Source organism: Balaenoptera physalus (assembly GCF_965194825.1).
Source record: "Balaenoptera physalus genome assembly, chromosome: 20".
Taxonomy (NCBI): domain Eukaryota; kingdom Metazoa; phylum Chordata; class Mammalia; order Artiodactyla; family Balaenopteridae; genus Balaenoptera; species Balaenoptera physalus.
This window is the reverse complement of record NC_138901.1, coordinates 21,206,438-21,228,939: the sequence shown is the minus strand read 5'-3', so window position 1 is coordinate 21,228,939 and position 22,502 is coordinate 21,206,438. Positions and strand designations below refer to the sequence as shown.

General features: G+C 43.2%; 1 protein-coding gene across 1 annotated transcript; it reads left to right on the top strand.

Moving 5' to 3' along the window:
- RETREG3 (reticulophagy regulator family member 3) lies at positions 1-22,459 on the top strand. The gene is made up of 9 exons (XM_082440797.1): positions 1-325; positions 12,676-12,782; positions 14,507-14,537; positions 15,469-15,595; positions 16,236-16,320; positions 17,126-17,263; positions 18,294-18,376; positions 19,024-19,156; positions 19,559-22,459. The coding sequence occupies exons 1-9, from the start codon at positions 87-89 to the stop codon at positions 20,014-20,016; spliced, it is 1,401 nt and encodes a 466-aa protein (XP_082296923.1). The 5' UTR covers positions 1-86; the 3' UTR covers positions 20,017-22,459.
- The last annotated feature ends 43 nt before the right edge of the window (positions 22,460-22,502 follow it).

Sequence of the window (22,502 nt, the reverse complement as noted above, 5' to 3'; positions counted from 1 at the left end):
CCTTCCCGCCGAATCTTGCAGCTGCGCAGTTGGTGTTATTGTGACTGTCGGGCCGGGGCCCCGGATGTTGTGGCTGCCGGGGGGAGATGGCGGAGGCTGAGGGGGTCGCCGTGGCCCCAGGCCCAGCTTCGGGGCAGACTTTCAGGGGCCGCCGCAGTATGTCAGGCTCCTGGGAGCGTGACCAGCAGGTTGAGGCGGCGCAGCGGGCCCTGGTGGAGGTGCTGGGGCCTTACGAGCCTCTGCTGAGCCGTGTGCAGGCAGCCCTGGTGTGGGAGCGGCCAGCCAGGAGCGCCCTGTGGTGCCTGGGGCTGAACGCGGCTTTCTGGTGAGAGAACTGGATCCTCGGAAACCCTCCGAGGCGCGAATTCGTCAGGTTTCTCTAAGGCTCTATCTCTCGCCCCCCTTATTTTCTTCGCTGCACTGGCTCCTTCCTGTACCTGCCTAATTTTGCCTCACCTCCTTCCACTCCTTCCCGCCTGCGGCTTTGGCACCTCAGTTCTCCCCAGGGCCTTCCAGTTGTTTCCCGTGCTTTACCTGCTCCCGCACCCTCGCCCCGCACATCTGGCAGGAGCTTCTAGTAACATCTTGAGCCGCTCGCAGTGAGCGAGGGCGCCTCATTTTAGCCAGGGGAAGCTGTGTCCCGTTAAAGCCATCACCTCCCTTCTCTTGTCTGCTCAACAGTGGTTTGAAGACTGTCTCCAAGGATTTTAGTAATTATTATTGGGGTAGATGTGTGCGGCGTGAGATCTTGAAAAGGTATACATAGGTGTGATAAGAAAACAAACTTGAACGATCTGAATTAGCATGTTAGATAGATATCCTTTCGCCCACTCGGGAAGTTTGCGAAGTCTCAGCGTCCGAGAGCCTCCATAGCTGCAACTTGAAAGAAAATTGTAAGCTTTTAAAGAACAGTTATGAAATAGTGATTGTGAGATTTCACCCGTTTCAAAGTCACGTATGACGGCAAGTCCTCCCCGTTCCATGGAATTAGAGAGGCATCCTTAGCCACGGTTTATAGCCAGGGAAATTGAGGGTGTCTAATAGTGTGTGTTTTCCTGAGCTGGAAAAGTGGGGCTACAAGTATGCTTTAAGAATCTGTCTGTGTCATGCTCTGTGAAAATGGAACTGCTGCTTCTCTGAGTTGTCATCACCTAAAGTGGACTTAGGTCTTCATAAGATCTGCCAAGCAGAGTTTGGATTTATTAATAACTAGGGAAGTATTATTGATCAAATTCCAAGGGAACTGAAGTGTAGGGTGGCGTCTACAGCTGAGTTGAAATAAAGCTGTTCTGGATAAGTCTGAAACAGAACAAAGTGTGTGTTTCCAAAACAAAATTGTTTTTGCTAAAAACAGATTTCCTCTTGAAATTCTTGGTTTTAAAACCAAAACATTTATTATCCTTTGTATGAAAGAAGACTTTCAGTGAGCTGGAGCAAAACGAATAATTCCAAGTTCATTGACAGGAAGACACACTGGTGCTTATTACGTTAATCCTCTCACAGTTTGAAGGAGACTCAGGTTAGAGGTGTCACAGCAGTTGTTACTTCTAGAGTCTTGAGCAAACTTGATGAGAAACTTCTACAGCATTCTTCATTCATTCATTCATTCATTTATTTATTTTTAAATTATTTTGTGTCCCTCATGACTTTTTTAAAGAGGGTTCTTTTTTTTAAAAATTTTATTTAATTAATTTATTTTTGGCTGCTTTGGGTCTTCGTTGCTGGGCGTGGGCGTTTTCTAGTTGTGGCGAGTGGGGGCTACTCTTCGTTGTGGTGTGCGGGCTTCTCGTTGCGGTGGCTTCTCTTGTTGTGGAGCATGGGCTCTTGGCACGTGGGCTCAGTAGTTGTGGCTCGCGGGCTCTAGAGCACAGGCTCAGTAGTTGTGGCGCACAGGCTTAGTTGCTCCGCGGCATGTGGGATCTTCCCGGACCAGGGCTCGAACCCGTGTCCCCTGCATTGGCAGGCAGATTCTTAACCACTGCGCCACCAGGGAAGCCCCATTTATTTATTTATTTTGTTATTTTAAAAAATAAATTTGTTTATTTATTTATTTATGGCTGCGTTGGGTCTTTGTTGCTGCGCGCAGACCTTCTCTAGTTGTGGCGAGCGTGGGCTACTCTTCATTGCGGTGTGCGGACTTCTCATTGCGGTGGCTTCTCTTGTTGCAAAGCATGGGCTATAGGCGCACAGGCTTCAGTAGTTGTGGCTCGTGGGCTCTAGAGTGCAGGCTCAGTAGTTGTGGCGCACGGGCTTAGTTGCTTCGTGGCATGTGGGATCTTCTCAGACCAGGGCTCGAATCTGTGTCCCCTGCCCCTCTTCATTTATTTATTTATTTATTTATTTATTAAAAAATTTATTTATTTATTTATTTTTGGCTGCGTTGGGTCTTCATTGCTGCCCGCGGGCTTTCTCTAATTGCGGCAAGCAGGGGCTACTCTTTGTTGTGGTGTGCAGGCTTCTCATTGTGGTAGCTTCTCTTGTTGCAGAGCACGGGCTCTAGGCGCGCAGGCTTCAGTAATTGTGGCACTCGGGCTCAGTAGTTGTGGCTCGCGGGCTCTAGAGTGCAGGCTCAGTAGTTGTGGCGCACGGGCTTAGTTGCTCCGCGGCATGTGGGATCTTCCCGGACCAGGGCTTGAACCCGTGTCCCCTGCATTGGCAGGCAGATTCTCAACCACTGCGCCATCAGGGAAGTCCCCTCATTTATTTTTGATAGTGCTTCTTCCTTGATCCCCACGTACCTACTTCTCTCCTTGGCTGTCTGTCAAAAACCTTCACTGTAGCACCTCATTCTGGAGCATTTTCCAAAATGCCCTTTTCTTCTTTTCCTGTCACCTCCCCGTCCCAACCTCTAACCCCAGACCATTTAGTCAGAACTTCATTTCCTACATTGGGTTTGTACTCCTAGGAAAAAAGTTGATCATAAGCCAGTTTGTATCAGAGTGTGACTGATATATAAAAACTTTATCAGGATTTAAATGAATCCTGATAAACCAAGGGTTTATTAATGCAAATAGATCAGTAGCATGTATGTTGTTATTTTTGAGGAGAGGGCTTTCCACATCCCCCTTGCCTGAGAGAGTTTTCAAAGTAGAATGTGGGGTTGAGGTATGCACATAAGGAGCCGCTCTGACAGAGACACATCTTTTTTTTTTTTTAATTATTTATTTATTATTTATTTATTATTTTTATTTTTGGCTGTGTTGGGTCTTCGTTTCTGTGTGAGGGCTTTCTCCAGTTGTGGCGAGTGGGGGCCACTCTTCATCGCGGCCTCTCTTGTTGCGGAGCAGAGGCTCCAGACGCTCAGGCTCAGCAGCTGTGTGGCTCCTGGGCCCAGTTGCTCCGCGGCACGTGGGATCCTCCCAGACCAGGGCTCGAACCCGTGTCCCCTGCATTGGCAGGCAGATTCTCAACCACTGCGCCACCAGGGAAGCCCGAGACACATCTTTAAATGTTAGTTGTCTTTAATTTACTGGCTCCCAATAGTATTTACTTAAGTTTACTAATATGCTGTGTTTAGAATCTCACTCAGATCCCCTTTTCCTACTCTGGGTCTCTTAGAGCATCAGTGTGATTGGTCTTTATCTCTGGCATTTCCTGGTAGCTTGCCTGTTGTGTATCCAGAATGCAGTTACTCCTGTTACATTCCCATCAGGCTCTAAGTAGCTGAGGGAGAGGTGTAGCAAAATGAGGGTGTGACTCTTGAGAATGAAAGAGCAATTGGGTGTGCCATTTTTGAAGAGGACTCATACCTGTGAAGGGTACAAAATGACTGACCCCAGAGGCTAGGGTAGTTTTAGCATTGGAGTTCACAGGATTGTTTGTTTTAGGAAATGAACTTCCTTGGAAGGTAGTGTGAGGTTCAAAATAAAAGTTAGACTTCACATTCCAGTAGCATCAAATTGAATATGGGTGTTGACGTTTTGCTTAGGAATGTCGAAGAGTAACTGCTTTGTTCTCACTTTATTTAAAAAAGCAATTTAGGAAACCACAGGTGGATCTGTTAGCTCAGGTCAGAGAAAAATCAAATCTGAAACGTTTTACTTTTTTTCATTATTTGTTTTGAATAATGATACGTCATTAACTGAGGTGTTTTATACATTTTGAGGTATTAAAAGACTGGTAGGAATACAAACAAATCATCAGAATTCAGGTAGGTAGCTCTTAACTTTCAGTGTTCTGTCTTCTCATTTGAGGTTTTTCCGTACCTGTGAATGTGCCCTCTTACATATTAATAAAAAAACAACATAAAAGATAGGGATAGATGTGGATGCCTTGCTCCTATAGTATTTCAAGGCTTTCACTCTTATTTTCAGGCTCCAGAAAAATTATAGTGATCACATTAGAAATCTTCCAGCCTATATTGCTTCTGGTCACTTATATGTTATTTTCCCTAATGTAATAACAGAAATGTCAGGCCTTCCTTATCAGTAGCCTATATTTTCATTAGCCTCAGCACCACCTGTAAATGAATGATTTGGGGGAAGAATATGAGTCAGCAAGAGTCTATCGTGACAGGATCAGAAAAGAAGAGTTTCAGTAACTTTTTAGTTTGACTCATAAGATGAGGGGAGGACAAAGGAGCCCTGGAAACGTGTGTGAACTCTAAGCCCTCGCACCGCCTCCTGTGAAGTACATATGGTTCAAGGACGGCTAGATGACTGCTGAGCTCCTTTTCAGTTTTTAGCATTCTGTGATTCTAGATGGTCTTTAAATTAGGAATATTGATTTAGAGCAACCCACAAGCTGTTTTTTTGTGAAGATCTCTGTTGGGATCTGCTTTTACAGTCACTAGTCTGAGTTAACCAATCCCCCCCCATCCCCCCAAATAAAAAAAAAATTATCGGAGAAGTGATTAAAGGTATACCGCAATGCTGATCTAAAAGGTTAGAATTTGAGGGACTTCCCTGGTGGTCCAGTGGTTAAGACTCAGTGCTCCCAATGCAGGGGGCCAGGGTTTGATCCCTGGTCAGCGAACTACATCCCGCATGCCGCAACTAAGAGCCTACATGCTGCAACTAAAAGATCCCGCATGCAGCAACTAAAGATCCTGTGTGCCGCAACTAAGACCGGACGCAGCCAAATAAATAAATAAATAAATAAATATATTTTTAAAAAAGGTTAGAATTTGAGTAAAAAGTAATAGTGAGAGATAGGAGATGGAAAGGAGGGCCTATTTAAGTGGAAACATTTGTTCTGTGAAAAAAAAAAATCTACATGTCAAATTTTAGATGAAAACTATTGAGCAAATGTTTCTGATGATAGTTTTTGGAGGGTTCTTGTTGCTTTTGATAGCAGGGAAGACTCCCAGAGATGCCTTGGCTTACTTTTTTTTTTTTGCCTCTCTTTTGCCATCAGTTTCTATCTGTTCTGATTATAAGGTTGGGTGCTTTCTTTTTTTTTTTTTTTTGAATTTTATTTTATTTATTTTTTTATAGGTTGGGTGCTTTCTGTCCATTAACATAAGGTAGGTCATTTGCAGCTAGCTGGTTTCATTTCTGGTTTTGTGCAAGCAACAACTATCACTACATGATATTGGTTGGGTTAATTTTTTTTCGTTCTAATTTATCAGTGACTGGCTCATTAACCAGACAGCCACAAGTGCTGTACAATAATGGGCTTTCTGTCCCTATAGGATGGGATGCTTTGTTCTGAAGTGCCACTGAGAGAAGCTTACTCCATAATAACAAAGGAACCCAGAAATATTATCTTCTTTGATTGAAAATAGACTTGGGATCTTTCTTTTGTTTATGATTATAGCAAACTTTAATTTACCTGTACTAATGATGAGGATCCATGGTATATTTGACCTCAAAAAAATTGTTTATTTTTGAAATTTCTCATGATTTTTCTGGACACCAGATTGTTTTTCCAAGGAGTATTCTATTTAGACTGATAATTAATTGGATTTTAGCCCATAATAAAGGGGATGGACAGTTTATAAAAAGACAAAAAAACCCAAATAATAATAAATCAATGGATATATAAATTTTTATGTATTAGTAATAAAAAATTCTAATATAAGTGGCAGTGAGTTACTAATTTCTGCCTATTAGGTTTTTAAAAATGATAGTATTTAATTCTGGGCACAATATGGAAAAACTGGTTTATGGTTGATAGGAACATAAATTCAACAGCCTTTCTGGAAAGTAATTTAGCAACATGTATTAAGATACTTAAAAAGTTATTACCTTTTCAGGGGCTGGGAGAAATGGGGAGTGATTGCTAATGGGCATGGGTTTCTTTTTGGGGTGATGAAAATGTTCTAAATTAGATAATGGTGATAGTCACACAACTCTGACTATACTAAAAAACATTGAATTAGTTTAAAAGGATATATTTTATGGTATGCAAACTGTATCTCAGTAATACTGTTACAAAAAAAAAAGTTAATGCTTTTTGACCTAGTACTTCCATTTAAAGTGGTTAATCATAAATAAGGTCAAAGATTTATGCTCAGTGATATGTAGTTCAGCTTTACTTTATTACATCAAAAATTGGAAACATCTCAGTTCAATTAGGGAAAGGTTTAAAAAACTAATTGTAGGGGCTTCCCTGGTGGTGCAGTGGTTAAGAATCCTCCTGCCAATGCAGGAGACAGAGGTTTGAGCCCTGGTCTGGGAAGATCCAACATGCCGCGGAGCAACTAAGCCCGTGTGCCACAACTACTGAGCCTGTGCTCTAGAGCTCACGAGCCACAACTACTGAGCCCGCGTGCCACAACTACTGAAGCCTGCGCGCCTATAGCCTGTGCTCCACCACAAGAGAAGCCATTGCAATGAGAAGCCCACGTACCGCAACAAAGAGTAGCCCCTGCTCACTGCAACTAGAGAAAGCCTGCGTGCAGCAAGGAAGACCCAGTGCAGCCAAAACAAAAAACAAAAAACACCCCACCTAATTGTATCTGTGTATGATGTAATCATTTTCAAGTTGTGGATGCTTTTTCTGGTGATGAAGGAAAACATGCCTATGTATTTTTAAATGAAGGAGGAGGTTTTTAAACCAGATATCTATATACTTCCATGGAGTTTTTATATTTGAATATTTTTTTAAATGAAGAACCTCTGTTGCCATTTCAGGGTATGTGTGTAGATAATAGGTTATTTTTTAAACTTTTTACTATGGAAAATTAAAAACATATATATAAGTAGACAGAATAATAGTATGTATTACAATTGTACCCAGCTTTAAAATTTTTCAATTCATGGCCAATTTTGTGTCTTCTATACCCCAGTTCTTTTCCGCCTCCTCCTTTCTTGTTTTGAGGGAAATCCTAGACGTCATGTCATTTAATCTCTTAAGTATTTCAGTATGTGACCCTGAAAAATAAAGATTTTTTAAAAAATCACTACCATTATCACATGTAAAAAATTAATGGTTCCAGTCAGTGTTCAAATTTTCTTATAAATGTCACTTTGTTTTTTAAACAGTTCTTTGGGGTTTGCATCCAAATGAAGTTCACATATTGGAACCGATTGTTCTGTTTTTAACATCTCTTTTACTCTGTTGGTTCCCTTTCAGTCTTTTTTCCTCTTTGCAATTTATTTGTTGAAGAAACCAGTTTGTCCTGTAAAGTGTCCTACAGATTGAATTTTGCTGATTGCATCCCTGTGGCATAACACGTTCCCCTGTGCTCCTCTGTGTATTACCTGTAAATTGGTAGCTAAATCTAGAGTCTTGATCAGATTTAGTTTCAAAAAAAAATTTTTTTTGGCAAGACTGTTTCATACTGGTGATAGTGTACTAATTTTATTTTTATTTTCTTCCTTAATTAGTAATTATATTTTCCAAAATTTCTCCTGTAAACATGCTTGCCTTTAGAAATATGAAAAAAATAAATATCATTAAGGAAAAATCTATTGTGAGCCTACAATGGGTAGAAGGAGTAATGGACTATGGGCAGTAACCAAATTAAATAATTCACATGTGAATATCCAGAGTTGACTGCATTTGTAGTTATTTTTGCTAAATTGGAAAGTTCTCATGCTGATTATAGTTGCTGAAAAATGTTTTGCATGTTGTCTTATCAAACTTGTACACTGTTATATCTGCATGTGAATTTTTTGGCCTGTATGAATAGACATTGCAGGACTAAACTAATCCAGAGGAATCCTCCCTTATTTTTCCTCATTCCTTACCTATACCAGTCTCACAAGTACTTTATCTTCAATGTTGTCTTGTCCTTGTACATAGTTGCAGAGTTTTTTTTACAGGTAGGCTTCCAAGTTACCTCCATAAAATAAAAGTGTAATGTGACTTCAGTATATCCCAAACACATGAATCTGAGATTGATATTTCCTTTTTGTTTAAGAATTTAGTATTGAGGGCTGAAGGAAAGGAGCACACACTTATCCATATTCTTTTATATTTGATAGACCCCCTAAGGGAATTAATAATATTTGATATTAATTGTCTAGTTACCTTGGAGAGGTAACTCTAGTGGTTTGAGGTGGTCTTTCCATTAATTAAGATTTTATCTATATGGAAGAAGCTATTTTTCCAAGAATTGTTATTTTACACCACACAGAAAAACTCTTTTTCCTCTTAAGTTTCTGCATTGGCTTGTTCAAGGAAAGGTTATCTTATATCTGGCTCTAAAATTGAATTATGGACCAGGATTAATCTGGTTCAAGAAGATGCTCACAGTTTCAGCCTTCATGATCCAGAAAATACACCCTTTGTAAAACTCTTTGCTGATTCACCTTTATCTGCAGGATAAAATCCAGTACCCTTTGTCATGAAAGGCCCTTCATGATCTGACTTCTGCCTCTCTCCCCATACTCATCCCCTCCCTCTGTTCTTTAAGTTTCAGTTCTATCATACTACTTGTAGTTCCCTAAATACGTCATTCCAGCTGGCTCTTCTTCCTATCTGAATGTCCTCTCTTTCCCTGCACCCTTTTGCCCTGTTGTCTTACCATTAATCTTTCAAATCCCAGCTTAGATGTCCTCTTTGTTATCGTTAACTTGTCATGCTATATTACAAACACGTACTGACATAAATACACTTGAGAGTATGGTCCATGTTTTACTCTTTTCTGTAATTGGCCTACTTACCACAAGGCCTCAGCATATAATAGGCAATTAATGAATGTTTGAACTGAGTTGAAGCATAGGTGGGGGCTCTAACTGGTTACTAAAATAGTCCAGCTCTTGGAGAAACAGTATTTTTATTGCCATCATCTTTGGAAAACTGACCTTTCTTAGGAGAGCTTAGTATCCTTTCCCTACCCCAATTTATATTTGTGTTAGTAATCATGATTTGGGAAGTAGAGGTTGCAGACAGTCTGGTTTGCCTCTGCAGAGAGCCCTTTCATGTACTCCAGAGAAAACAGTTGTGCCACATCCTGCTGCTGGGACATGGAAGCAGCAGCACTGGGGAGCAAGATGCTCTCGAGCCCTTCTCCTTGGCCTTGTTAAATTTCCTTGTTTGTTGGGATGATGAACTGGCGTTGGAGAGAAGATTAATGGCCTGGGGCAGCTCTAGAGGCTTAAATCTATTAAACTGCTTTCATTCTGTAATCTCATATAATTACAATATCCTTTAAGTGATGGAGTGGAAATATTGGAATAGGGTTGTCATTGATGACTGGATTTCTAAGTTCTTGGTTTCTTCCATCCCTCATTCTTTGTATAGTTTAAAAAATTATGTGACATAGATTCATGTTTATTGAAAACAGTGCAGAAACGTCTACAGACCAAAATTAAAGTTCCTCTGACAATTCCTGCTTGCATATACGTATTCACAGATACAGGTAAAGCTTTTTTTTTTAATGTAAGGATTATACTCTTAGTATGGTGTTCTGTGAATATGTCATTAGGTCATGTGTTGAGAGAAGAAGTCATTTATAACCAACTCTTGGTCATCCTTACTCTTGTTTGATCAGTTGCTGTGATAACTAACAATACTTATACATTGTAAAACTGAATAGGACATACATTAGGCATATATTAGGTGCCTTGTATTTTCTTGTCCTTTTAGCAAGATCAACTATGATTTTTTTTCTTTTTTTTTTTAAATTTTGTTAGTTGTTTTCTTGCTGCTTTTCTAGTTCTCTGTTCCTTTTTTTTTAATAAATAAATTAATTTGTTTATTTATTTATTTATTTATTTATGGCTGTGTTGGGTCTTTGTTGCTGTGCCTGGGCTCTCTTTAGTTGCGGTGAGCGGGGGCTACTCTTCGTTGTGGTGCGCGGGCTTCTCGGTGTCGTGGCTTCTCTTGTTGCGGAGCATGGGCTCTAGGCACGCAGGCTTCAGTAGTTGTGGCACGTGGGCTCAGTAGTGGTGGCGCACGCTTAGTTCCTCCGCAGCATGTGGGATCTTCCCAGGCCAGGGCTCGAACCTGTGTCCCCTGCATTGGCAGGCAGATTCTTAACCACTGTGCCACCAGGGAAGCCCAACTATGCTATTTTTATAAGTGATTAAGTATGTTGTTTCTAATACCTACAAATAATCTTTCATGATTTGTTATTTTTTTAAAAATATTTATTTATTTATTTGTCTGCATTGGGTCTTAGTTGCGGCATGCGGGATCTTCATTGAGGCATGTGGGATCTTTCATTGCAGCGTGTGGGTTTCTCTCTAGTTGTGGCATGTGGGTTTTTCTCTCTCTAGTTGAGGCGCGCAAGGTTAGCAGTTGTGGCACGCAGGCTTAGTTGCCCCCGCGGCAAGGGGGATCTTAGTTCCTCCCGTGGCAAGGGGGATATTAGTTCCCCAACCAGGGATCGAACCTGCGTCCCCTGCATTGGAAGGCAGATTCTTTACCACTGGACCACCAGGAAAGTCTCCTGATTTGTTATTGTTAACATCACATATAGATGAGGAAACTGAGGCTTAAAGAGGTCAAGCTAATTTATTCAAGGTCATCAACTCAGAGTGGCTGTTCAGAGAAATAAACTCAAGTCAGTCTAAAAGCCATGCCTCACTGCCCTGCTGAACCGCCTCTTGTGATGCATTTGGCTTCCCTCAAGATCTTAGAACAGTGTTTCTCAAACCATCTGCAGTGAAGGACTAGTGTTGTCATTTTCCCCAGTCTATTTCTGAGCAATACTTTTGTAAAATACAATATAAATGAGTTACTAGATAAGTTTAAAATGCATACAAAATACAAGCCCAAATATACCCTTAGATTAAAAATTACTTGGTCAAATTGCTATAAAAATTTCTAAATTCTTACTTTCAATTTCTATACTTATTTCCTCACAGTCTGGTAACGTCACTGGACTACAGAGACTCTACAGGGTGTTGCCCTAGAGGCTTTAGAGTTGGATCATAGAAAGACTCATAAAAACTAGCTTTTTTTGAAAAAATTTTTTTATTGTGAAAGACTTTTAAATATATAGAGGTAGAGAGAATAGCATAAATAATCTCAAGTACTCATCATCCAGCTTCAGCAATTATCAACTCATAGTCAATCTTGTTTCCTCTTCTTTCACACCCTTTCCCTTGCCAAACTATTGTTTTGACACAAATCCCAGATACCATTTCATTCATAAATATTTTAGTATGTATTTCTAAAAGATAGGGACTCTTTAAAAGCATAACTTCCATAACATCATAGCCCCCAAATTACAATAATTCCTTAATATCTTCAGATGTACTGTCAGTGTTCAGATTTCCCAGATTTTTTGTAAATATCTCTTTATGGTTGATGCCTTCTAGTAAGAACTAGCTCTTCCTTTATTCTCTTAATGTGATACATTACAACTGTTGAGTTTTTGTATGTTGAACCACCCTTGCATTCCTGGAGTAAATCCCAGGAATTGGTCATGGTGTGTAGTCCTTTTAATATGCTGTTGAATTCATTTTGATAATATTTTATTGAGGATTTTTGCATCTATATTCACAGGTATCAATATACTTTAGTTTTCTTGTAGTGTTTTTGTCTGGCTTTGGTATCACAGTAATGTTGCCCTCATTAAATAAATCAAGAAGTGTTCTCTCTTTTTCAATTTTTTGGGAAGAGTTTGAGAAGGGTTGGTGTTAATTCTGGAGAACTGACTTATAGATGTAGCTTCAGTGCTCACTTTCTGTGTGACCTTGACCAACTCATTTTACTTTTTTGAGCCTTAGTTTCTTCTTCTGTAAAAGGATATCTAGTTGAATTAGGTGCTCTTTAGTGCATGTCTGTCAGTTTGTTGCCCTGAACCAGGGTCTAATTTGGTAGAAAGATGTTTGCTTTCATCAAAACAGCTTGGTCAGTACAAGAATGAATTTTGGGAATTCCCTGGCAGTCCAGTGGTTAGCTTTCATCAAAACAGCTTGGTCAGTACAAGAATGAATTTTGGGAATTCCCTGGCAGTCCAGTGGTTAGGATTCTGCGTTTTTCCCTGATGAGGGCCCAGGTTCAATCCCTGGTCGGGTAACTAAGATCCCACAAGCCGTGCGGTGTGGCAAAAACAAAAAAAATGAATTTCTCCTTGAAATTAATAGAATCACAGGCTTGAAAGTTGAAATGGGCTTTAAGAGGTTATTTGGTTTAGTCCTCTGCCTTTACAGAAGCAAATTATTATCTCTGCACCATAGGTAAAATAGCTGAAGTCCAGAAAGTTTAAGTGATTTTTCTCAAGGTGTATAACTAACACTTAAGTCTGTTTACCACAGGACCAGTGGTGCACATATGGTCTTTTCTGAAATTAGCTTAATTGGATAATGATCTTCTGTTCTTCCTTCTCTTTAGGTTCTTTGCCCTGACATCCCTTCGTCTTGTGTTTTTACTTGCATTCAGCTCAATGATCATTGTGTGTATAGATCAATGGAAGAGCAAAATCTGGCCTGAAATAAAAGGTAAGTCTGGTAGCATTTAGAACAATCTGAACCGGAAATGGCTTTTCTGTCATTTTTACCTTTAGTTTTAGGGGGTTTTGGGAGAGTATGTGGAGCTGGGAATATCTTTTGAAGTCTGAATTATTTGCTTTAGAAGACGTTTGAAGGGCTAGTGCCCCATCTGTAGTTCCTTAGAGCTGAGTTCCGTCCTTCTCATTGTTTATTAAGCTTAGGAAATCTTTATCCGCCACGTGAGATATCCTTGCCCTCATAATTGGCCTGAGGAATAAATAGTCCTCAAGTTGTTAAAAAATAATTCTCCTCACTGGGTACTACATCATTACCAAGACAGTATCAATTTGCCTCTGAGGAATTTCTTTTAAATTGTTTATTTGCAAAGCACTAAGTTAGGTCTTATGACTTAGATAAAGTCCTCTAAGATATGGTTCCTTTTATCCAAGATGATACATATGTAAACCTAAGAAAAGTTACAGAACAGCACCAGAGATGTCACAGTGCAGCATGTGATCAGTATGTTTGTCATGTATTTTGGCCCTAGCTCAAGCCTTGAATGAAACAAAAGATTTGGACAGGTAGAGAGATAAGTGTGTTTCTGTGGGGGTCAGAGGCTTGATTAGTCTGAGGAACCAGAAGCTGCAAAGCATCTCCTGAGGGCAGGGAACTGATCATTTTCACGAGAGTGGAGAGGTCATTACAGGGAGTGCTAGGAAATAAAGTATGTTGGGATTAGATTTTATAAGGGCCTTTAAGTTAGGCTTAGAAGTTTAGACTTTATCCTATAGATAGTGGGTGGTCCCTGATGATTCTTTTATTAGAGCTATATACTGAGATGATATCAAAGATTAATTTGAAAGCATTTTACCCGACCACATGGAAAGAGAAAAGGGCGAAGAAGGGAGACTCTGGCTGTATCTGTGTGAGAAGTAGTCAGAGAGGTGTCAGTGGAAACAAACAATGGATGGCTTGGAGAGCTGTGAAGAAGGAAGACCTGTCAAACTGATAAATAGAGGTTAGGAGAGTAAGGGATAACAGCAGCTTTGGGATTTCAAAGCTAGGAGAGTAGCAGTGGCATTACAGTTAGATGTAGGCAACGTCAGGCAGGGCAGTTGGTTTGGGTGGGGAGTGAGAGAGAGGAAAATTGATGTAGGTCGGACATGGTAATTTTGAAGGTTTGGCAGAATATTCAAACCAGAGTATACAGCTTTTAAATACATTCCCATCCTATTTTGCAGAGACTTCAAGGAATCAGGTAGTTCACCCACCTGTCTTATGGCTAGTGAATGTCAAAAGACTTTACATCATTGATTGTAGTTAATGGGTCTCTTTTTAAAGAGAATAGGCAGATTTCTAGAGTTGAAGTAGTCATATAATGCCTTCGTAACCTGGCACACATTGATACACGCAACCCAGACACACTTGAGGGGTGGGATGGACCTTTTTTTGTGTGCACCTTGGCTCTCAACTGTAGTAATTAGAAGGGGCCCTAATGCTCCATTTGGATCCCCACCCCATCCCACCAGAGAAAAGAGCAGGCATCAGCCACCATTCCCTAGTCTGCAGCTCCCTAACTCGGGCAGTATAACATGGTGTCTCCTTTTTATTGTCTGTTACTGTTTTCTTTTCCCCAAACCTATTAAAACTTGAGCTATCAGACCAACAGCCTAACATTTTCATGTTTAAGTTTTCCTTACGAACTAATGCTGGTGTTTGTTTTAATATTGTAGTGCCAAGACCCGACGCATTAGACAATGAGAGGTATGGAACACTAATTAAATCCCTTTTTGTTGCTCTGATTGATTCTCTTGTTGTAATATTCTGGTTATAGGTTGTTAACTCCATGTTCTAGATACAAAGTATAAGCTGAGAACCTAGTCTGTTGCAAATAATCATTTTAACAAATCCTCAAGTTCAGGAAGGAATATGTTAAGATGGCTAGTGTCCTCTGATATTTACAAAAGATGTTTCTGAGAAAGAAGCATTACAGTGCCCCATAACCTGACATAACCAAGTAATTGGCTGCATTATTCAGCTCTAGTGTGAAAACTTAGAGGCAACTTACTTCATTTGTCTCCTGGCTTTTATACCAGGTCATTTAGTGTTTTCTGTAACCTCTGGCTGTTTAACGTTCCTGGTCAGAAAACACATTGGTTCTTGGCATCAGCAAGCCAAAGATTCCCCTTGTGGCTTACAGCTCCTGCTTTCATTTCTCAATTCATTCATCTCATATATTTGACCCAAAGAATTTTCTTTGCCATGGTTTATTTTGGTTTTGCTTTGTTTTCTCTCTGAGGGGCACATCCTTTGCCTCTCCCCTCTGCAGCAGTGGTATAAGACTGTGCTTTACTTTTTTCCCTGGATTGCAATCACAGTGAATTGCAATGGTCTGAGCCCAGGAAAGATGTTTTTAAGCACAAAGGGCCTTGGAGCTGGTGGCAGGTTTACACACGTGGATTGGGCTGCTTGCTCATAGGGTGGAGTTGTCAGAACAAGTTTGCCCTCCTAGTCCTTAAATTCCAGTTTCAACCTGGTGAGCCAAGAAGAAAGTCATGCTTCACCTCCAGAGCAACTAGGACTAGACACTTCCCAGCCCCTGTTTAAACCCAGAAGGATTGGCTGCCTTCACAGTGAGATGCGGGGGGAACTTTCAACACCCTCCTTTCACAGCTCCCCCTTCTCTCTCCCATAGCTGGGGCTTTGTGCACCCTCGGTTGCTCAGCGTGCCCGAGCTCTGCTACCACGTAGCTGAAGTCTGGGTTAGTGGGACCATTTTCATAAGGAACCTTTTGCTTTTCAAAAAGCAAAACCCAGGCAAGGTAAGACTCTTCCCTTTTTCACTCTCATTTCTGGCTCTCAGTTCAGTTCATGCTAAACTGAAACAGCCCTTTTACTACCTACCCTCCTTCAAGAAAGAAAAGACCATGGTGTCTGTGTAGACAAGGGAAGTTGTAGGCAGGGGCTTCTGACTAAGACTAAGGCAAGAGCTTGATGATTCCTTCCTTGGGTGCTTGCCACTTAGATTAGGCCGTCTTCCTGCCCCAAGATGGGAAAGAAAGCTTGCTTGTGTGCATTCTGTGTCATTAAACATGTGGTAGGTGGTTGAGTTTTTTATTTTATTTTACTTTGACTTAAAAAGCCCACCACCAACACTTGTTTTCAGAGAGAACTTATGGCTGAGTCCTATTCAAACCAGTTTGCCAGCATGAAAGGTGCAGCCCTGTGGGGTTAGCCATGTGAGAAGAGTTTGAATAGACGTGGACATCCTCCCTTTCCTCCCAAACAGAATCACCACTGGATGCAACAGTAGCTAGGTACATGTCATTCTGACATGTCCATGCTTTACTCAGAGGTCATAAAGAATCATTTCTATCACATCTCCATCTTACCCGCCCCCCATGCCCAACCCAGTCCCCTGCCATATAGCAGAAGCTTAATACTGTTTCCTGACACCCCCAGTTCTGCTTGCTGAGCTGTGGGATACTGACCTTTTTGGCTGTCTTGGGCCGCTACATCCCTGGGCTCCTGCTCTCCTACTTAATTCGTAAGTATGGTATATACCTCCCCCACAAGCTTACCCTACTCATAGCTTTTCCAGCCATAGCTAACTCTGGGTTTAGGGAGAGGACTTTTATATTTTGGTTCTCCAGGAACTGACCTTTGTATATTTTCATGTTCTGTTTAGTGTCATGAAAATATCTTTCTTCTTACCTGTATCAGGCTCCCCACATATAAAGTCCTTTTCTTACCAAGTCAGCTTTAAAAACTGATGAGGGTCCACTAACATATATTGTATTACCAGCTATAAAGGACTGTCTGTCCCTATTTCAGGAGGGAATTTTTAGAGTCAGTGTATTGTATAACAGTAGAACATAACACTTAGGGGATCCTCTACTAGGTTCTGTTTACCCTGGAGCACTTTTTTCCCCCCTGGAGCACAGTTCTGTACATTTAGTTGCTTCATATTGGCATGAACTCTGTCTGCTTGAGACTGGAAGAACTGAGTAGTGATGGCCCTGGCCATTATATATCAGAAGCTCACATGATTTGTTGTGTATTTGCTGAGGCATTGTTACCATTTGGCCTTATTTATGGCTCAGCAACACCCATATGCAAGTGACGGCACTGCCTGGTTCTGCCCTCGATGTGTCAGCAGCGTACTCTGCTATGCGCAGCGCTGTAGGTGACTGCAGAAGTCTCTGCCCTCCGGAACCTTCACATCCGTGAAGATGACCAGCAGAATTAGAATTTATTGTGTTCAAGCCCTAAGGACACGATAGCAGAGGGACAGTCAGGACTGTGTCATGCAGCCCTTTCTCCATTCTGCCACTCTTTCCCACTCCTCTCAGTTGTCACCGTCATGATGTGGCCCCTTGCTGTGTACCACCGACTGTGGGATCGAGTGTATGTACGGCTGAAGCCAGCTCTGCAGCGGCTGGACTTCAGTGTCCGTGGCTACATGATGTCCAGGCAGAGAGAGAGACAATGTAAGTGTCAAGGGGAAGCTTCCTTCCACTTGGGCAATTTGGGGAGGAGAAGGAGAAGCCCGTAGGTCTGACATAATAGGTCCTTGAACATGGAGAAGTGGGATGTGGTTGGTGTGTAGGGGGTTGGTGGTAAAAGTGACATTCTATTCCAGGGAAATCTATGCAGGCTTACTAGTTTTTCCCGTTTGGAATTCTAGACGCTCCCATTTTAAACAAATACGAGAAAAGTTCTCCCAAGTCAACTAAAAGACAGACAGTGAAGATATTCCCAGTGTTAGCTTCTTTTTATGAAGCACGTCCCATGTGCTGGCTGCTCTGCATACGTTGTCTTATTTAACGTTTATAACAACCTTGAGAAGAGGGTGGTATTATCTTTTTCTGGTTGAGGAAACTGAAGCTCACAGTTAGTAAATGGCAGAGCAGGTCTTTCAAACTCCTAAGCTCGGCCTCCATTCAGTACTGAAAGCTGCCTTCCCAAAGTGATTTAAAACTGGCTTCAGAAGCCAGAAGTGTACTAGCTCAGGATCCTCCAACACACAAGTGACAGTCGTGTGAACTTTTCCCTCTCTTCTGTGGTATGGTCAGGTTGGGTTTTCATTAAGCCCTGGCCTTCTAAGAGCCCTGCACGTGGGCATCAAGGCCCAGCTCCCCCTGACACAGCCAGTTGAATAGTACCAGTCCTCAAAAAGCTGATTCAGCCCAGGTGGGGCATCTCCGTTTGCCCTCTCTGTGACAGTGTCCGCTTTACACGCTGACATCTGGTCTGTCCCTAGCTGATCCTGAGAGTTGTTGACAAGCCTGGTAGTTGATCATCTGACCAGAAAAAGAAGGGAGGGATGTTGGAAGAGAGATCTCTCCTGTGTTATCAGCTTACCTTGCCACTTAGGCTCAGCAGCTCCTCCCTCAGGCATTGTTATGTAGGCTTAGGGGGTTCATTCTCGTGTTCTGATTTTATGCCTTTGAAATCCAAAGGGGGCAGGGGTTTCCCCTCAAGGGAAGGTGTCAGGGCGTTTTTGCTCTTTCCACATAGTGCGCCGCAGAGGTCTACACCCAGAACGTGCTGGGGACAACCACAGTGACAGTGAAGAGGAGCTTGCTGCCTTCTGTCCTCAGGTATCTTGGGTGTGGGAGCTGCATCACTGGCCAGTTTTTTTTAGCTCCTTTTTAACCATCTGGCACTCATGTTTAGACAGTAACCAGGTTTTCAAGCTCCCTGTGGGCTCTCCAGGGACCCAGCTTCTTGCCCTTTTCCAAGGACCTCACTGCCCAAAGAGCAGTGAGGAGAGAAGCTAGTTTTATATTGGGACTTTGTATGTAGAATCTCAGTTTGAGCCTGGTGACCAGCACACCCTCTTCCATGCCTCCGTTTAACCCCTGCCATCATGGCAGAACTTCTGCAACTGGTGTGATCATTTTTTAAACAGCCCAGCTCGCCTTAGGTCAGGCAGTGTGTGTATCTTCCTGGCCACCTGTGAAAAGTATTCTCTGGATCAATTATTTGCTTAAGAGTAAGTGGCTGGTTGACACCCAAGACTGCTTTCCTTCTTGTGCTCAAGACTGATGAAAAAGGGTGTTTTCTCTAGGGGAGCAGCCTAAAAGGGGGTCAAGATTTTGACTCAAGTCCCCATGCATGCCTGGCTACACTGTTGGCCTTAGGGTAGCCTTTAGGGCCAGCTCACTGGTGAAGCTGTAACTGGGGAACTGCACTTGTTTCTAATGACACCATCTCTTCAGGCGTGTTGGTCTTTTCTTTTCCTAAGCTGGATGATTCTACTGTTGCCAGGGAATTGGCCATCACAGACTCTGAGCACTCGGATGCTGAGGTCTCCTGTACAGACAACGGCACATTCAATCTTTCACGGGGCCAGACACCTCTAACAGAAGGCTCTGAAGGTAGAGGAACCTTGGACCCAAGTTGATATTGGCCCTGACTGTTGCCTCTCAGCTTCCCGGGCAGCGGGGATACTGCCCCCGCTTTTCCTGTTTTCTGAGCTGTGGATCAGGTGGCAGAGCAGCTTTAGGGGTATGGCTCCAGCCAGATGGCACTGCTGCTGTCCTAGAAATCCTCAGTCCCTTAGTAGCCTGATTCTAGGCTTATGGGGGACATAGCAGAGGAAGAAAGGGGGAGCTCTCTGGCCAGTAGAGGTCACAGCAGTCTGTAAGTGGAGGGGGAAAGCTGACCAGTGCCAGAAATCCAGGGTGGAAACATCTGGTTACTTGGAGATGACTTGGTGGGGCTGGGGCACAGGAAGACCAGGCAGTTGCCATGTCTCAGACACTCCTCTGTTCTCCCAGACCTAGATGGTCACAGTGATCCAGAGGAATCCTTTGCCAGAGACCTTCCAGACTTTCCTTCCATTAATGTGGATCCTGCTGGCCTGGATGATGAGGACGATACCAGCATCGGGATGCCCAGCTTGATGTACCGTTCCCCACCAGGGGCCGAGGAGCCTCAGGGCCCCCCGGCCAGCCGGGACGAGGCTGCACTGCCGGAGCTTTTGCTTGGCGCCCTGCCTGCAGGATCCAACCTCACCAGCAACCTTGCTAGCCTGGTCTCCCAGGGCATGATCCAGCTGGCCCTGTCAGGGGCCTCCCAGCCAGGCCCTGCTGGCCTACCTCCCCGGAGAGCCACAAGAGGTGTCCTCCGGGCCCCCAGTTCAGACCTGGACACTGATGCTGAGGGGGATGACTTTGAACTTCTGGACCAGTCGGAGCTGAATCAGCTGGACCCTGCCAGTTCCAGGAGCCACTGAGGCAGAGACTCCCCTTGGGGGTCGTTGTGGTTTAGGTTTTTTTTTCTCCCCATTCCACTTAAGGTGAAGGGGCAAGGGAAGAACCCAGGTCCCAGCCCCTGAATTATATATGTATGCTCAGTGGCCTGGCAGATGCTCAGAGGCCTGATGAGAGAGGATACTCACTCCTCTGCTACCAGCTGGACACTGATTTCTGAGCTCAAGTCACTGAAGTGAGAGTGTGCTCCCCTGAGGGACACTTCTCTCCGTCAGGATGGTGGTAATTTTGGGGAACAAAGTAGTCAGGGGTGTTGGTTCCCTTTTGAGGGGATGCTGCTGTGTGCTTCTAAGTATGGGTGCTCAGAAGCCCTCAGTGATAGATCCGTTCCTTCCTTCCTCCCTTTATCATCTCCCGAGAGCTCCAGGTCAGGCAGCTGGGAGAGTTACACTGTCATCTTCCTCTTTTGCTAAGCCATGCTTTGATTTGCCTTTTTCTAAGCAAGCTTGTCCTTTGGTTCTGCAGAGCAGGCCTGTTCCCTCTGCCCCAGCCCATCCTCATTTCTTGAGGCCTAACCTCCAGTGCTCCAAAATATTGCTTGTGAAATTTAAGAATGTGAACATGAGGTGGGGGTGTGCCTCTTCTACATTACTTTGGGCCATGGGGTCAGCTGGCTGGGAGGGTGGGTGCCTCTATATCTCATGGTCTCACTGAATCTTTTGGAGCTGCCTGGTTATTTTTGGTGCTGCTAACCCCTGGCTCCATTTGCCCATCAGCCTGAGCAGTGAGCAAAGCAATCAATACCATACCATACCCATTTCCATGTTCCTGTTCCTTCCCCTGCTCCTCCTTTGGAGAAGCAATAATCCCACATGGGCGATGTCAGAGTAGCACTTTACAAATGGCTCAGTGGCATTCATCCCAGGAGCCACCAGTTCTTCTTGCACCAGCTATTCTTACTCCTTGTTCAGCTCCTTTAATAATTTTGTTTTCAACTCCTTCCCAGTTTGGCAGGGCTTCTTCTAAGGATGAACCCAGTTAGCAAGAATGTGTCTATAATCAGCAGAGACCCCTGTAAGGGGTATCTGTTCTACTGCCCCTAATAAAATCACGTGAGACAAAAAATAAAAAAGGTCATTAGTTCTCAACCTGTGCCTCCCCAATCAGAGCTCAAGCTGAACTCTTCTGTCCTCTTTCCCTCTGCATTAACCCTTTGCTGATCCTCAGGGACCACTCCCCCAACACCCCTATACCTGGGTGAGGGATGTTGGACAGAGCCTATTTTCACGTGCTGCAGGTGGGAGTGTGCTAACATGTTTGCTCTTGGTTGATGGACAGGATAGAGGCCAGGGAGTGAAAATAGTCAACAGTGAGAAGGGAGAAGAGCTAGGTGTCTGATTCATAGTCACTTCCCTTTGTGGAAGGTTAGGGTAATGGCCTCTCCCCACTTTAGTGTTCTCAAACAGACTTTGGAGACCTTCTCTCTTCCCAGAGCCCAGATGTCTTACAAGTGAGCTCTGATGTGGAAAAAAGCAGGAGGTGTGGGAAAGGAGTGGGACTTTGTGTGTTTGCATGAGCGTGTTTAGCTTCGGGCCTTGGGAATTGGCAGTAGGGAGGGAAGGAAGGAGAGCAAAATCTTTGGAAGGTGTTTCTTGTACCTGCGGATCCTGCTCTGAATCTCCTTAGTCCTCCACTGTGAATTGGGTTGGGGATGAGGGAGGGAGGGGTGCTGGGGAATAAATCTTGTATGAGAACCATCTTTAAGAGACTGATGTTGAATGGTGCCTTATCCTTGATAGGTCTTCTTAATCTGAGATGATATTAATTTGAGGAGGTGATAGCCTCAAAAGAGGAAGCCCATGTGCAAGGGACCCACCTGCCCATCCCTGTTTTTCCTTCTGTGATGGCCAGAACAATCACCATGGTGGGAGGCTACTTCCCCTCTCCAGGAGACCCCAGATGTGAGCATAACTGGCACTCTTGGCTGGCATCTAGCCTGCAGTTCCGTCATTTCTAATTCTGAATATTGTCCCCTAAACGTGTGAAGACAAGCACAGGTTTCAAAGGCTAATGAGATTTTAGGTAATAGAAGCTTTAAAAAGTAGCACCATGCCCCTCTGGATTGTTTGAGCCTGCAACTCAACAGCTGCTCTTTGGCCTTCAGCTGACCTCAGAAACTAGAAATACTTATTTCAGGCTTTGTCCCATTGGCCGATGTGGGCAGGAGTGGAAAGCACCTGCCAGGTGTTGCCATAAGATTATCTCGGCCAAGAGGAAACTTCTACAAGCATTGTGGCTTAAAAGCAGCCCCCTCCCAACCCTACCTTCAACCACAGCATGTGCTGAGCGCCCCCTGTGTGCGAAGCTCGGTAACGGGCAAATAAAGGCAGCGTTATTCTTTCCAGGGCGCTTACCCGTTCTATTGTCTTCATAACCCCCCCTCCTGGAAACACCTCTTGTTACCGTTTTACAAAAAATGAGAAAAACCGACTGAAAGGTTTGGGCCGTG

What these genes read in the sequence shown, in the direction of transcription:
- RETREG3 (XM_082440797.1), top strand. Translation starts at nt 87, where the DNA reads ATGGCGGAGGCTGAGGGGGTCGCCGTGGCCCCAGGCCCAGCTTCGGGG. An exon ending in AAAAGCAAAACCCAGGCAAG is followed by an intron (nt 15,596 to 16,235) that starts GTAAGACTCTTC and finishes TGACACCCCCAG; the next exon opens with TTCTGCTTGCTGAGCTGTGG. An exon ending in TTGCTGCCTTCTGTCCTCAG is followed by an intron (nt 18,377 to 19,023) that starts GTATCTTGGGTG and finishes TCTTTTCCTAAG; the next exon opens with CTGGATGATTCTACTGTTGC.